The following is a 13758-nucleotide window of genomic DNA, read 5'->3' as shown; positions in this document are numbered from 1 at the left end:
AGCTGTTCTGTAGCCAATGAGAGATTGTTTCACTCGCTTAGAGAGTTTTTCATGCATGTTGTTTATTAGCTGGCTGACCAGGAAGGCTTTGGCAAACGGGTCGTTCTGGTCTTTTCCTCCTCCGTGGATGAGTATGGATTCCTCCAGGCGGTGGCGGAACTGACTGATCGTTTCATCTTTGCCCTGTTTACAGTTCTGCACTTCAGTCAGATTTAATATCGTTGGGAAGAGTGTAATAATCTTCTCACACACTGCATCCACAGCAGTCATGTATCTGCGATTGTCCTCAAATTGTACAAGGACAGGCCTCTCATCTTGATACGTTTGGGCGACATCTAGGACTGCTTGCATTTTTGAAGGTTCCATATTCTTGGCACAGATGTCAAGTACTTCTTTCATTGTAGGTCTGTATGTACGACAAAAGGCCTGCAGTTCTTTAGTCCAGCGGCGTCCTCCCACTTCAGTAGGCGTTTTCAGTGTAGCTGCGTATTGGCCTATGTCATCTGGAGACCATAGGCGTTGCACCATCATTACATCGCCGTGCGGATTGGCTACTTCTACCATGGGGCACTGTATGTCAGCCAGCAGTATGTTGTCCCCGTCCTCCTGGTCCATCCATGGGTTAGAACAAAGTTCACTTGAGGTGGGCACCCCGCCCGGCAGGCGACAATACTCTGATGCACCCTGTGCGCGTCTCGCTGTCCCAGGCCCTCTTCTTCCCTGCTCATGTGGCGGTGTGCTGCCCTGGGTGATGATGACACTGCTGCGATGGGGCCCTGTCCCCCCATGGCTGCCAGGGGTGGACGGATGCACAGATGGAAGCAAGGTCTGTGGTTTCCGTGTCGTGTCCGCATCGTCACTGTTGGCCAGCTCTGGGCCAGGGATGCCAGTGCAGGATGGACGTCGGCTCTTAGCAGTGTCATTGGACCGAGCGGAGCCTTCCTTGTGTCGAGCCTCTTTCAATAGGCCCAGTGCAGCGGATATCAGGATTACCGCTGGAGTAGACGGCTGCAGGCCTGCAGCAACAGTCTCCAGAAGGCTGAGCACAGCGGACACCAGGATTGGCGTTGGAGTCGAGGGCTGTAGGCCCGTAGAAACAGTCTCCAGAAGGCTGATCGCAGTGGACACCAATATTGCCGTTGGAGTAGAGGGCTGTAGGTCTGCAGCAACAGTTTTCAATAGGCTGAGCGCAGCGGATATCAGGACCGCTGCTGGAGTAGAGGGTTGCAGGCCCGTAGCAAGAGTTTCAGCTGTCTGCTGTAGCTGGATGGTAGATTGGCTGGCTTGCATGGGGGGGTAGCCCAGGCCGATTTCGGATAGTGCCTGCTGTGAAGTAGACAAGGGAGAATTCTGAGGAGCCAGAGGTCTGCTCTCTTCCCTCAAAGAATCTATTTGTGGCAGTGTTTTCATGTCACTTTTTCTCTGTCTATATTCTGCTTCCTCCATCCACATTAAAAGTACTCTTTTGTGGAGGTCACATTTGTCAAGTTTGTGCGTTTTAACTGACTTTTTCTTTCTCATTTTCTTCTCAGCTTCTCTCAGCAATTCATCTAATTCAAGCAATTTCTTTTTACTTAAAGAGCCTTGTTCTGGAAAGCCCATGAGTTTCCACTCATCAAGGCAGTCTAATGCTTCTGGACCATATTTTGCAACCATATCGCGCATAACCGAAGACCATCTTTCTTTATCCTCTGTGGCCGGCGCACTCTTCTTATTACCCATACTGGAATATAAATGCTTTACAATACATACACAGCAATCTAGTCTATGTAACACGGTAGTCTTTGTGCTACAGCTTGACTTAATGCAACACGATATCTTTATGTTCTTATCTGAACAAGGTGTCTTTGTGTTTACAAACTTGACTTAATGCAAAACGCGGTATCTTTATGTTTTCTTTATGTTGTTTCCAACAAGGTTAACAAAGTGTCTTTGCGTTTGCAAACTTGGCTTAATTCTTTTCTTTACTTAGGCTAGGCTTGCTGCTGTATTTTGAATCAAGCATACTTGACTATTACAATAGATAGGTTGGCAAAATATGGTCTTAGAATTTATAATTAGCTCTTCAATTGTCTGAAATTTGGAAGATTCTCACCGTTTTTTAGTGTAGCCACAGGGTTTTTTAAAATCCTGGCGCTGAACTCCGTAGATGCAGCCTTGACTCTCCTGTGGATGGCGTTCGTTGATGTGATGGATAAATCAGTCGGCTTGATCTTCCGGAGCTCAGACGACACAGGATCCCACTTCTTGACACCAAATGAAATGGCAGTTTTACACACTCTAAACGCGTGAGGAATCACCAGGCTTGAAGGTCTGTCAAGAGGAATCAGGAGGAAAGCAAGTTCCCTTTGTTGATCTTTATTTAACGTGCACAGCAGTACACGGATGCTGCAGCACGCAGGCAGGTCTCCCAGGCAAGCATTTTCATACAAGCACAGAGTTACAGTTTATATAGCAGTTTAGTCCCACCCACAAGGTGGACCCAGAGGCAGAACACAGAATCGATGAATTGACCATTTGCTTGCAGATACAGGAAGAAGGGGGGTGGGAGGTGAGAGGGGAAGGGGGGGGGGGGGAGGGACAGGATGAGAAGGGCTCTGTTGATCTCCAAGTATGGACAAAGGAAGAGACGGGGGGGGGGGGGGGGTTGTGGGGTGGGGGGGGACAGGTGAGGATAGGTCCCAGGACGACAGAGTCAAGTGTTGAGTTCTGTCGTTCTCACAGCATGGTTCCGAGCTTCAAAGCTCGGTCTGTATAGACTAATTTAAATGTATTCGAATGATCTTCAAATGAGTCTAGCTGATGGAAATTCCTCGTCAACACACACACACACACACAAACACACACAAAACACACACACACACACACACACATACAACACACCTCCAGCTGGTCCACCAGGTGCAGCTCCAGGGTCATGACGGCGTGGCGGAACTGTGTGATGTCATCGTGACACTGCATGACGGTGACTTCCTGGACGTGAGCGTCGGTCACTTCCTGCAGCTCCTGCATCCACTGGAAACCAAAGATGGTCTATGTGTGAAGATGGGCGTGCTTCATTGGAGCCACTAAGATGGTCTATGTGTGAAGATGGGTGTGCTTCATTGGAGCCACTAAGATGGTCTATGTGTAAAGATGGGCCAGCTTCATTGGAGCCACTAGATGGTCTATGTGTGAAGAACCAGAGATGGTCTATGTGTGAAGAACCAGAGATGGTCTATGTGTGAAGATGGTCTATGTGTGAAGATGGGCCAGCTTCACTGGAGCCACTAGATGGTCTGTGTGAAGATTCGAGTGCTTCATTGGAGCCACTAGATGGTCTGTGTGAAGATGGGAGTGCTTCATTGGAGCCACTAGATGGTCTGTGTGAAGATGGGAGTGCTTCATTGGAGCCACTAGATGGTCTATGTGTGAAGATGGGCCAGCTTCATTGGAGCCACTAGATTGTCTATGTGTGAAGAACCAGAGATGGTCTATGTGTGAAGATGGGCGAGCTTCATTGGAGCCACTAGATGGTCTATGTGTGAAGAACCAAAGATGGTCTATGTGTGAAGATGGGCTATGTGTGAAGAACCAGAGATGGTCTATGTGTGAAGATGGGCGAGCTTCATTGGAGCCACTAGATGGTCTATGTGTGAAGAACCAGAGATGGTCTATGTGTGAAGAACCAGAGATGGTCTATGTGTGAAGATGGGCCAGCTTCATTGGAGCCACTAGATGGTCTATGTGTGAAGATGGGCCAGCTTAATTGGAGCCACTAAGAATCGGTACACAAAGCCTATACAAAATGGTCTCCTGAATATAGCAGGCATGGTTTGCTTCTCCACCGACCCGGGGGAGAAGCAAAGAGGCTTCGTGACTCCTCTCAAATCTCGCGAGAGACTAGTTTGTTTTGTCATGACACCACGTGTGTGTATACATTAGCCCATTTTAGGTGGGAACCCCTTTTGGTGTTAGCATTACGCTATGCTTTAGCTATTGAAAAATAGCAGATCTACAAGCTCATAGCGCGCCACCGAGTGGCGCGCTACGAGCTTGTAGGTCTGTTATTTTTGAAAAATCAAAGCACGACTGACACGGAAACATAGCTTTTTCAGAACACTGTCATTTTCAAACAGACATTTTTAGAATCTGATCTCAGGTCAGAATGGGTTAGTGCTAACCTGACTTTGCCAGATGGGGGCGGTATTGGGTAACCATGTTCCCCAACACCACAACCATCTGGGACCTCTCAGGGAGTTCAGCTAACACCGAACCGCTCCCGGTTCGAACCAATCAGCGTGAGCTAAGGGCGGGATATGTGCGAAACCGGATGTGAAGCTATATAGACACATCAATATGATTGGTTGTGTTTGCACGCCCACACGGTGATAGACAGACAGTCCCATCCAATCATCTACCAAGTATCTTGAAAAAAAGGAACAGCCCCGTCATCGAATTTGCTTCCGCGATCCCAGATCCCAATAAGCTGTGAAACAAATTTGTGTAGCAAGCTTCTTGGATCTGGCAGCGTCAGGTTAGGTTAGTGCAGGTTCAGGGGGGAAGTCCGCAACATCGGAGTTGGAATCGGAGACCAATTGGGTCTCCATTGACCCGCTGAGCGCTGCTCAGAGGTGGAACTGCCCGCGGGGGCAATGGGGCTCAAGAGGGACCCCTGGTGGTCACAGCTGGGCGTCTGGACCCCACTTTGAATACTGCTGCTGTAATAGAAGCAATTGTTCTCTCGCATTAAAACTCATTCAGTGCCTCCTGGCGCCTTTGGACGCCTCCCCCTGGTGGCCGAGAGTGCCAATGGTACCTTTGGACGCCTTTTTTTCATCCATATTTAGAAAATTCCTCTAATCTGGTGTGCATGTGACGACATGCACATGACATGCACAATAGAATTTCATTTTCTTTCCTTTATTTATAATGGGCTTCGGTGAGCAACGAGGGCCAAAACCTGTATCCACCTGGTCGCACTGTTAATACAACATAATACTTCCCAGGAAAGAGTAGTTTCCATTAGCTGTCCGTCCGTTCTTCTCGGTATAGGAACATGATACGAGTCTACTTCAGCTCACCTTTCTCCGGCGCTTCTCAAACTGTGCGACCAGCTGAGCAGCCATCTGCTGGTTCTCTGCCACCGCCTCTTTCAAACCGGCGAAGAAGAGCTGCACCTCGGCCTCTCTCTGCTGCCGCTGAGCCAGGCCCGTCTCAAACACCTGGACACACAGCTCCCCCAGCTGGTGCTTGAATGTATAACGGCACCGTTAAGGAAATAATTGTCCCTACCTGCAGGCCGAAGGCATGGGGAAAGAGAGTATGTTTTGTTAACCATACTTCTGACTTGTAAATAGTATATACTGTATTTGGAGAAATAAATGCATTATCAACAACCGCCACAACAATAGTACAGTGCTTCATAATCTAACGATCTAATTAACCACACGTTCAAACCTGGCATCTCTATTTTGTGCATTAAAGGGGGGCGCTCTTATCATTATACGTCATCATACTTCATCTCATGAACAACTGAATTTATGTGATTTGGTTAGCCGACCTAATTTATCTTTTTGTCCTCGTTTCTTGTGAGTTCTGGGGGATCCCGACCAATGCATTTTACAGGCTTTATTATGTTTATATAAAGGCTTCAGAGTTTAAAAGCATCTTTCGAAAGACAAACCACAAACGTATACATGTATAGAGTTAAGAAAACAAAGAAGCAGACGGTCTATTCCAGACAATAAAACAAAGGATATGTTTGAAACAGACGGTCTATTCCAGACAATGAAACAAAGGATATGTTTGAAGCAGACGGTCTATTCCAGACAGAATGAAACAAAGGATATGTTTGAAGCAGACGGTCTATTCCAGACAATAAAACAAAGGATATGTTTGAAGCAGACGGTCTATTCCAGACAGAATGAAACAAAGGATATGTTTGAAGCAGACGGTCTATTCCAGACAGGTAGCTGAGTTTCTGTGCTTGTGGGTCGTCTGTGAACATGCCGTCGTACAGATGGGAGCCGTTTAGGAACTCCACGAAGGCTTCCTGACGCAAACAAACAATAGAAAGAAATTGAACACTCAAAGTCAGTGGCGGATTAAACCCAACGGCAGTACTTGAGTCAATGCATATATACTCCTGGTCAATTATTATTCAACTACAAGGGAAAGGTTGCACAGTCAAATTTGTACTTGTACTGGAGTATATAGTTGCTTTTTTAACACAAGTATAGAAAAGTAGATGGATTTGCTGCTGGAACTATTACTTCTTCACTGTGTGTTTTGTAGGGCTGTGAATCCATTGGGTGTCCCACGATTCGATTTCCGATTCTTGGGGTCACGATTCGATTCAACTCGATTCTCAATTCAAAACGATTCTCTATTCAATGGAATTTATGGAATTCTAATCCTTTTTTTCTTTTTACACGCCTAGTGTTTTGCTCAGAGAAACCTCGGCACACAGACTGGGTGTTCAGCTGCAGGCCGCCTATCCACACTTTTCCTGGGCTGTGTGTGCTCCAGTTCCTGTTGATTTCATTGGATATCATTGGTCATCTGACCAGTTTCATTGGCTTTCATTGGATCAAATCAACAGGAACTGGAGCACACACAGCCCAGGAAAAGTGTGGATAGATGCAACCCTGGGCGTGTACACTGTGAAATCCTTAGTTCATGTAAGGGTCTGGGCACATCTACGATTCCATGTGTGGACAGAAGAAGCAGTCTTTCGCGTCATTTCCGGGTTTTTTTAGACAAGCTGGTGGATGGAAATGAAGCTCCACCCACGCGGCAGGTTGCCAGGTTTCCGGAAAAGCTTGCCCCGCAGCCGGAAATTACGCAAAAGACAGCTTCCTTTGGCCGCGCATGGAAGTTCAAGTGTGCCCAGAGCCTTATTATTTTCTGTGTGCTTGTTTCCGGTATATACCCTGTGCAGCTGGAGCGCCTCCTCCTGGCTCAGTCTGTCCTCAACAGCCTTTCTGACCTGCAGCTCATCGTGTTCGGTCTTCTCAACAGCATCCTGATGCTTGGCCAGCGCCTGCTCTTTCTGCATGGGACACACACACACACACACACACACACACACACATCATGCACACTATAGGATGTATGGGTAACAAGATGACTCGCCCCGTTTCTGTTTTCCTCCCAGAACTTTCCCCAGTGAGGGGTGGGAGAGGCTGGACAGCAGACGGCTGGACTTTTAATTTCTCCAACTATAAACTTTCATGACAGCAGAACAGCCTAAGTACAAATATAATTTATGAAAAGCTACTACATTGAAGTCTGTTCACAGAAGTTGTTGTAGGATATGTGGGGATTATCTGACGAGGTACCATTTGAGGGGGCAAAACCTTACATATACTAAATAATACTAAATTGTTTATAGGGTCAATATAAGTAAAATAATATAGACTTTCTACAGGAGTATCTTTTTATATTTTTCCAAAAAGAATACAAACAGCCAATAGCATATTACGAAGTTATCCCCCTCACTGGTGACAATTCCGGGAGGAAAAACGGGCAAGCACCGAGGCGAGTAGTCCGGTATTCGATGTATGTATATAAAACAAGTAAGACGTGCGAACGCGGGAAGCGAACACAGCTCGTGAATTTAGTGGGTTTTTTAACGTTTTTTTTTTACATTTTTTCTTTTAACGTTTTTTTTAAGTTACGTTTTTTTTTAAGTTACGTTTTTTTTAAGTTAAGGTATTGTGTGTGTGTGTGTTTATTTTTTTAAGTTTTTGTGTGCTGGTGGCGGGCGGGTGGTGTTACAGTGTCACACACACAGACAGACATGTTCTGCTAGTCAGTGCATTCGCAACAATATATACTGTATATCCATCTCCGTGATTGTACCACTGTTTGGGCATAAACAAGACGTGGAAGGGTGCATTTAGGTGCCCACTCTTCCTGTATGCGTTCACGCACAATACTACAGTTGCTTACAACAGTGGTTTCCAAAGTGGGGTCCGGGGACCCCCAGGGGGACCTGAGAGAGTTCCAGGGGGTCGTCCCCCCAGCTAAAAGATACCAAATGGATGAGAGTGTACAAATGTACAAATGAGTTAAATTATAACATTGATTTTACAATATAAATTGTGGGTCCCATGCAGAGAGATAGAAATGCCATTAAATGGGGGTGCGTAGCCTAATCAATGCATGTCAAACTGGGGGTCCTTGAAATTAAACGGGTTGAGAGTCACTGCTAGAGCCGTAACAATCTTCTCTTATGGGGGTCCCTGAGCATATCCTTTTAACCCATTCTGAACGGGAACCCGTTTTGGTGTTAGCATTATGTTATGCTTTAGCTATTGAAAAATAGCAGATCTACAAGCTCATAGCGCGCCACCGAGTAGCGCGCTACGAGCTTGTAGGTCTGCTATTTTTGAAAAATCGAAGAGCGACTGACATAGAAGACATTTTTTAGAATCTGATCTCAGGTCAGAATGGGTTAAATGGGGGGTCCGCAGACTAATTAGTGTCAATTTGGGGGTCCTTGTCGTGAAAACGTTTGGGAACCACTGGCTTACGGCGTGCTCGTCCAGGAGCCTGTAGTCCAAGTAGGCCAGGTTTGGCAGGTATGCAGCGATGGAGGATTTGTAGTCTTCATCTTTACAGATGGGGTTTCCGGCTAGGTTGACACAGTGCAGGTCCTTGAATCTTCTGAGGTAGACCACCTTCATGGGGAGAGGAAACATTGTCATGATATATATATATATATATATATATATATATATATTATATATATATATGCGTCTTTATGGTGTGAAACCCGTGGCACTATCTTCAGAGCATGTAACGTGCATTGTGATACTGTAAAAATAATAATAATAATAATAAAAGAGGAAAGGGAATCCGCTTGATAGTAACAAAAATATCAGATCTACAAGCTCACAGCGTGTCACAACACAATTGAAAAAAATCTAAATGGGGGATCCTTAAAAAAGTTGAGAATCTGTTTTCGAGTTTGAGCCGATTCGGGGACTGCCCATAAATCAATCCTCCCGTTGGTCCAACCCGTTCTGTGGGTTACAAATCACCCATTCTGTGGGTTACAAATCACCCGTTCTGTGGGTTACAAATCACCCGTTCTGTGGGTTACAAATCACCCATTCTGTGGGTTACAAATCACCCGTTCTGTGGGTTACAAATCACCCGTTCTGTGGGTTACAAATCACCCGTTCTGTGGGTTACAAATCACCCGTTCTGTGGGTTACAAATCACCCATTCTGTGGGTTACAAATCACCCGTTCTGTGGGTTACAAATCACCTGTTCTGTGGGTTACAAATCACCTGTTCTGTGGGTTACAAATCACCCGTTCTGTGGGTTACAAATCACCTGTTCTGTGGGTTACAAATCACCCGTTCTGCGGGTTACAAATCACCCGTTCTGTGGGTTACAAATCACCTGTTCTGTGGGTTACAAATCACCCGTTCTGTGGGTTACAAATCACCCGTTCTGTGGGTTACAAATCACCCGTTCTGTGGGTTACAAATCACCCGTTCTGCGGGTTACAAATCACCCGTTCTGCGGGTTACAAATCACCCGTTCTGTGGGTTACAAATCACCCGTTCTGCGGGTTACAAATCACCCGTTCTGTGGGTTACAAATTACCCGTTCTGCGGGTTACAAATCACCCCTGGCATCCTGTGAGGTTAGGTTAGGGTTTGGGATATTGTTAAGGGTTCGGGCATGATCTCACTCACGTGTTCCAAGTCGTCCAGGAGGTTGTTTCCTACGGACAGGATCTGGAGCCTCCTCAGTGAGTCCATGTTCTCCAGAACACTGATCCTGTTGCTGTACAGACTCAGGTCTTCAAGCTTCACCAGACACTCCAAACCTTCCATCTTCTCTATGCTGTTGAACGACAGATCTTGAAGAGGAGAGACGTCACAGTCACACCACTCGTTTTTATGGTCTGTTCTTTCCCAAAGTGGTGGTTTTCAACCAGTGGTTGAACCTCAAAGGGGGTTCCAGGGGTCCCCCCAGGTAAATGATGGAAAGTTGGTAAACAAATGAATGGACCCTTTTGGATCTTTAACTCTTTTGGTTTCATTTTACACTCTCAAGAATTAATGATTGTTAAACATCTGTTTAGTTAATTTCCAAGAAGTCTACATAATTAAAGAATGAAGAAGACTTGTTATTTCGATGAATGTTTGCCTGTTATCACTCTTAATAGTACCAACAACATCAATACAGCATGGAATTGTGGACAAAATCGTATCCAACTACAACAAAAATATTCTTTAGTTTTGGGTCTGAGAGGCTAAATGTCATCAAATGGTGGTCCGTGTGGCTCGAATGCTGAATAAGTAATGGACCTTGATATGAACAGGGTTGAAAACCACTGTGCTAAAGCATCCAGACTAGAGCAATGCTTTAACCCATTTAGACTAGACCTGAGAACGATTCTACAAATACCTTCTAAATCCTGACAGTTTTAGGGAAAAACCTATGTTTCTATGTCAGTGGTTCTCAACCTTTTTCACGTCAAGGACGCCCAGAATTATCTTTAATTGGCCACCGACGCCCCTCTGAAAATATGTTGTTCCAGGGACGCCACCGGAAGCAACGATTTGAGTAAAAACGTTCGCTCTGAAATAATATATATTCAAAGATTTTTTTTCAAAACAAGCTCATAGCGCGGCACTCGGTGCCGCGCTATGAGCTTGTAGATCTGCTATTTTTCAATAGCTAAAGCATGACATAATGCTTAAAACACCAAAAGGGGTTCCCGCACAAAATGGGTTTTAAGGCCCTGGCTGGGACAAGACTCTTTTAGGGTTTATTGTATAGGAGGCGACAGACTTAAGCTGCAGGGTGCGCATATTTGTGCGCTAACCTTTTTTATCTCCGTATATCACCTTTTTTATTTTTGCAAATTAACCGGCTTCTTCATCATGCAAGTGCCGCGCGACTCGCGCACAACAGTACAGTAGCAGACAATATAGCAGATCTACAAGCTCACAACGCATCGCAATGCAGCGCTTGTGAGCTTGGAGATGTGAACTGCTTTAAGTGTTCACAAGTGAGCTTGTATGACGTAAAATCCGACATTCATTGTCAATGGGAATTGAATGTCCGTGTAGGACAGAGATGGTTAACATACACTAAAAGCTGATGCCAGGGGGGCAGTGTACGGTGCATGTATTTGATCTTTACCGAGCCATGTGAGGTTGGTGAGACATGCCAGTCCCTCTATCTTCTCTATGATGTTGTTGTTCAGCTGCAGTTTGGTCAGAGATGTGAACTGTTGCAGGTGTTCAATCTTCAGGATGTCTGTGAGGACACAGATATCATTCAATAGCAGACAGTGCTCTGTCGGCACACACATTGGTGGACGGACATTAACAGAGTGCATTTGATTTGAGTATAGTGTAGCCTACTACTCAACTGGGTGTTTCACTTTAAAACTCAATATTTCATTCCACTTTTGTCTTTTGTTTGGCCTCAAGTAGGCTACCACCAGTTCAGTTGTAATACCAGGGAACCTCTGGTTTTGGTGACTGATATTGCCCTCAGGGACACAAAGATATCAAAGGGGGCTTGCCTTCAGTGCCATGCCCTTTTACCCATCTGTAAAAACAACTGCCCTCTCCAGACCACGAATGTAGCATCTAGGGAAGTTGTATTTATACAACACAGTTTCGGGAGAAGAGACCTCCTTCCGCTTGACCTTAACCACTCCTCCCTCATTATCAACCACTCCTCCCTCCTTATCAAACTCACCTGCCTTTCATTATCACCTGGCCAATCCCCGGTGCAATCACCACAGTATAAATACACCTGCGATCTCTCAAACAAGTTGTTTGTTCTGCTCCACGACAGACCAAACATGGGTTGTGAGTACTGCACTTGTAGATCGTCTATTTTCACTATTCTTCAAATTCGCCATCCTCGATTCTCTAGGAATCCAGGGGGGGAGTGACGGAGCAGAGACGACCGACCGCTCATTCCGAGTAGAGCAAAGTTGACCGTCAGCTCCAGAGACTACGCCACCACTGACCACACTGAGTCTCGCCCTATAGGCCCCTACCTTGGGTTCCTCACTTCATTCCGCATTCTGTTTCAATAAACTGTTAATCGTGAGCGAAGGTGTGGTCTCTTACTAGTGAACTACATGGTTAAAGGTTTTATGACATTAATTTTCATTTATTTTTCTTTTTCTTTTTTCTTTTAGGTTTTATGACCTCAATTTCACCCAAAAAACTTGAACTTTGAACATTCAGTGGATTTTCTGTGGTCTGAAGTTTTCTTTGGGGTTTTTTGGGCCTTTTGAGCTACAATGAAAACAGGCAACACAGTGAAAACAGTGACATCTGCTGGCAAATCCCATTGACATATATGGGATTTGCAGTAAGTGATGTCACTTACTGCCGGCAAATCAGAGCACCTGTTTGAGCCAGAAAACCCCAGATCACAGAAAATCTACTGAATGTTAAAAGTTCATGTTTTTTGGGTGCAATTGAGATTAGAAAACCTAAAAAAAAAAAACAATTTCAAAAAAGCAGCATTCAGGACAATATTATTGTTTTTTTTTCTCCGAAGTCTCCTGAACTAATTTGTTTTGAAATCCATGCCGTACACCGCATCTCCAGTAGATAAAGAAGAGTGCAGGGTTGTGTCCCCCGAAAATAGCTGATCTACAAGCTCTCAACGCGTCGCAGCGCGACGCGTTGTGAGCTTGTAGATCTGCTATTTTCGCTATGTTGGGCCAAAAAGGGCCCTCTTATGGGATTTCAGCCCCTGCCTAGTCTCTAACACTCTCTGCACGTGCTGCCCTGATTGTCCTTCTAATCATGGATAACGGCCAACAGGCTTGTATTCGTTTCCCGCCCTCACGTTTATATTCCAGTCTGAGGTGAATGACGTCGTTGAAGCGGACGCCCTCTTCCTTGGCTATGCGTCCAGCCTGCTGCTGAGGACCCTGCTCCTCCACTGCCTCCTGCAGTACCCTCTCGTCCACGATAGAGGGCTCCACTGTGCCATGTGACCAGCTCATCCTTTCTGCCACACAACATCAAACACAAGTAAAAGAGTACATTCATTAATCCCAATAGTCAACAAACGACCGGGGAATTGGTCAAGCAAATAGAATGGAAAGAAAACAATTAAAGTGCTACAATTGAGGAAAGGGAAAAAAATAAAGAAAACCTCATCGCTCATCCTGTCAGGTGCAACCATGAACAATGTTGTATGTAAACGCAAAAAACAGACATTAGGCCAGAAATGTAAGAACATTATCTTGCCAGCAAGTACCAGGCGAGAGTCAGACCAAATAAAATACAGTTTTTAGAGCAACAGAATGCTCTTTGGAGTATGGTGAATTAGAAAAGTAGCACATGATCCTACTACTTTTCTAATTCACTCTACACAGTCTTAAAATGTGCATTATGTGCTGCACATTAATTTAAGAATCTGTTTAGCATAAAAGATTATTTGTAGTAAAGCCTACCACCGAACTTACCTTCTCTGAGGTCTTTAAACCCAGCTAGGCGTTGGGAATGGAGGGAATGTATAATCGTTGCGTAGCAACAGACGAGCTGCATTCAACACACTCAACAACACATTTGACTCAAATAGCCTACTAATGCACATTTAGACTTGATTATAGGCTATGTTCATTTTTCCAATACTTTATACTTATCTCTCCATTACATATCAGAGACAAATACTTTTACTCGAATTATTTGAAAAACATATAGTTTTCTTTGTAGATTTATTATTAGTGCAACCATAGCCTTTCAAATCTTTCAAAGCAGATT

At 45.0% G+C, this 13758-nt stretch overlaps 1 protein-coding gene across 1 annotated transcript in view; it reads right to left on the bottom strand.

The window, feature by feature from the left end:
• The window catches only part of drc3 (dynein regulatory complex subunit 3), a gene marked incomplete at both ends in the record, with an annotated part of 21253 nt that extends 8258 nt beyond the window's left edge, over positions 1 to 12995 (bottom strand). The window contains 8 exons of the mRNA XM_083779108.1: positions 2884 to 3015; positions 5064 to 5231; positions 5969 to 6034; positions 6914 to 7033; positions 8520 to 8666; positions 9697 to 9863; positions 11156 to 11272; positions 12836 to 12995. Coding sequence (XP_083635234.1) covers positions 2884 to 3015; positions 5064 to 5231; positions 5969 to 6034; positions 6914 to 7033; positions 8520 to 8666; positions 9697 to 9863; positions 11156 to 11272; positions 12836 to 12995 — 1077 coding nt within the window. The remainder of the gene's footprint in view (positions 1 to 2883; positions 3016 to 5063; positions 5232 to 5968; positions 6035 to 6913; positions 7034 to 8519; positions 8667 to 9696; positions 9864 to 11155; positions 11273 to 12835) is intronic.
• Positions 12996 to 13758: the final 763 nt, after the last annotated feature.

Source organism: Protomyctophum parallelum (genome assembly GCF_964188405.1).
Source record: "Protomyctophum parallelum genome assembly, chromosome: 13".
Taxonomy (NCBI): domain Eukaryota; kingdom Metazoa; phylum Chordata; class Actinopteri; order Myctophiformes; family Myctophidae; genus Protomyctophum; species Protomyctophum parallelum.
This window is presented reverse-complemented; position numbering and strand designations above follow the sequence as displayed.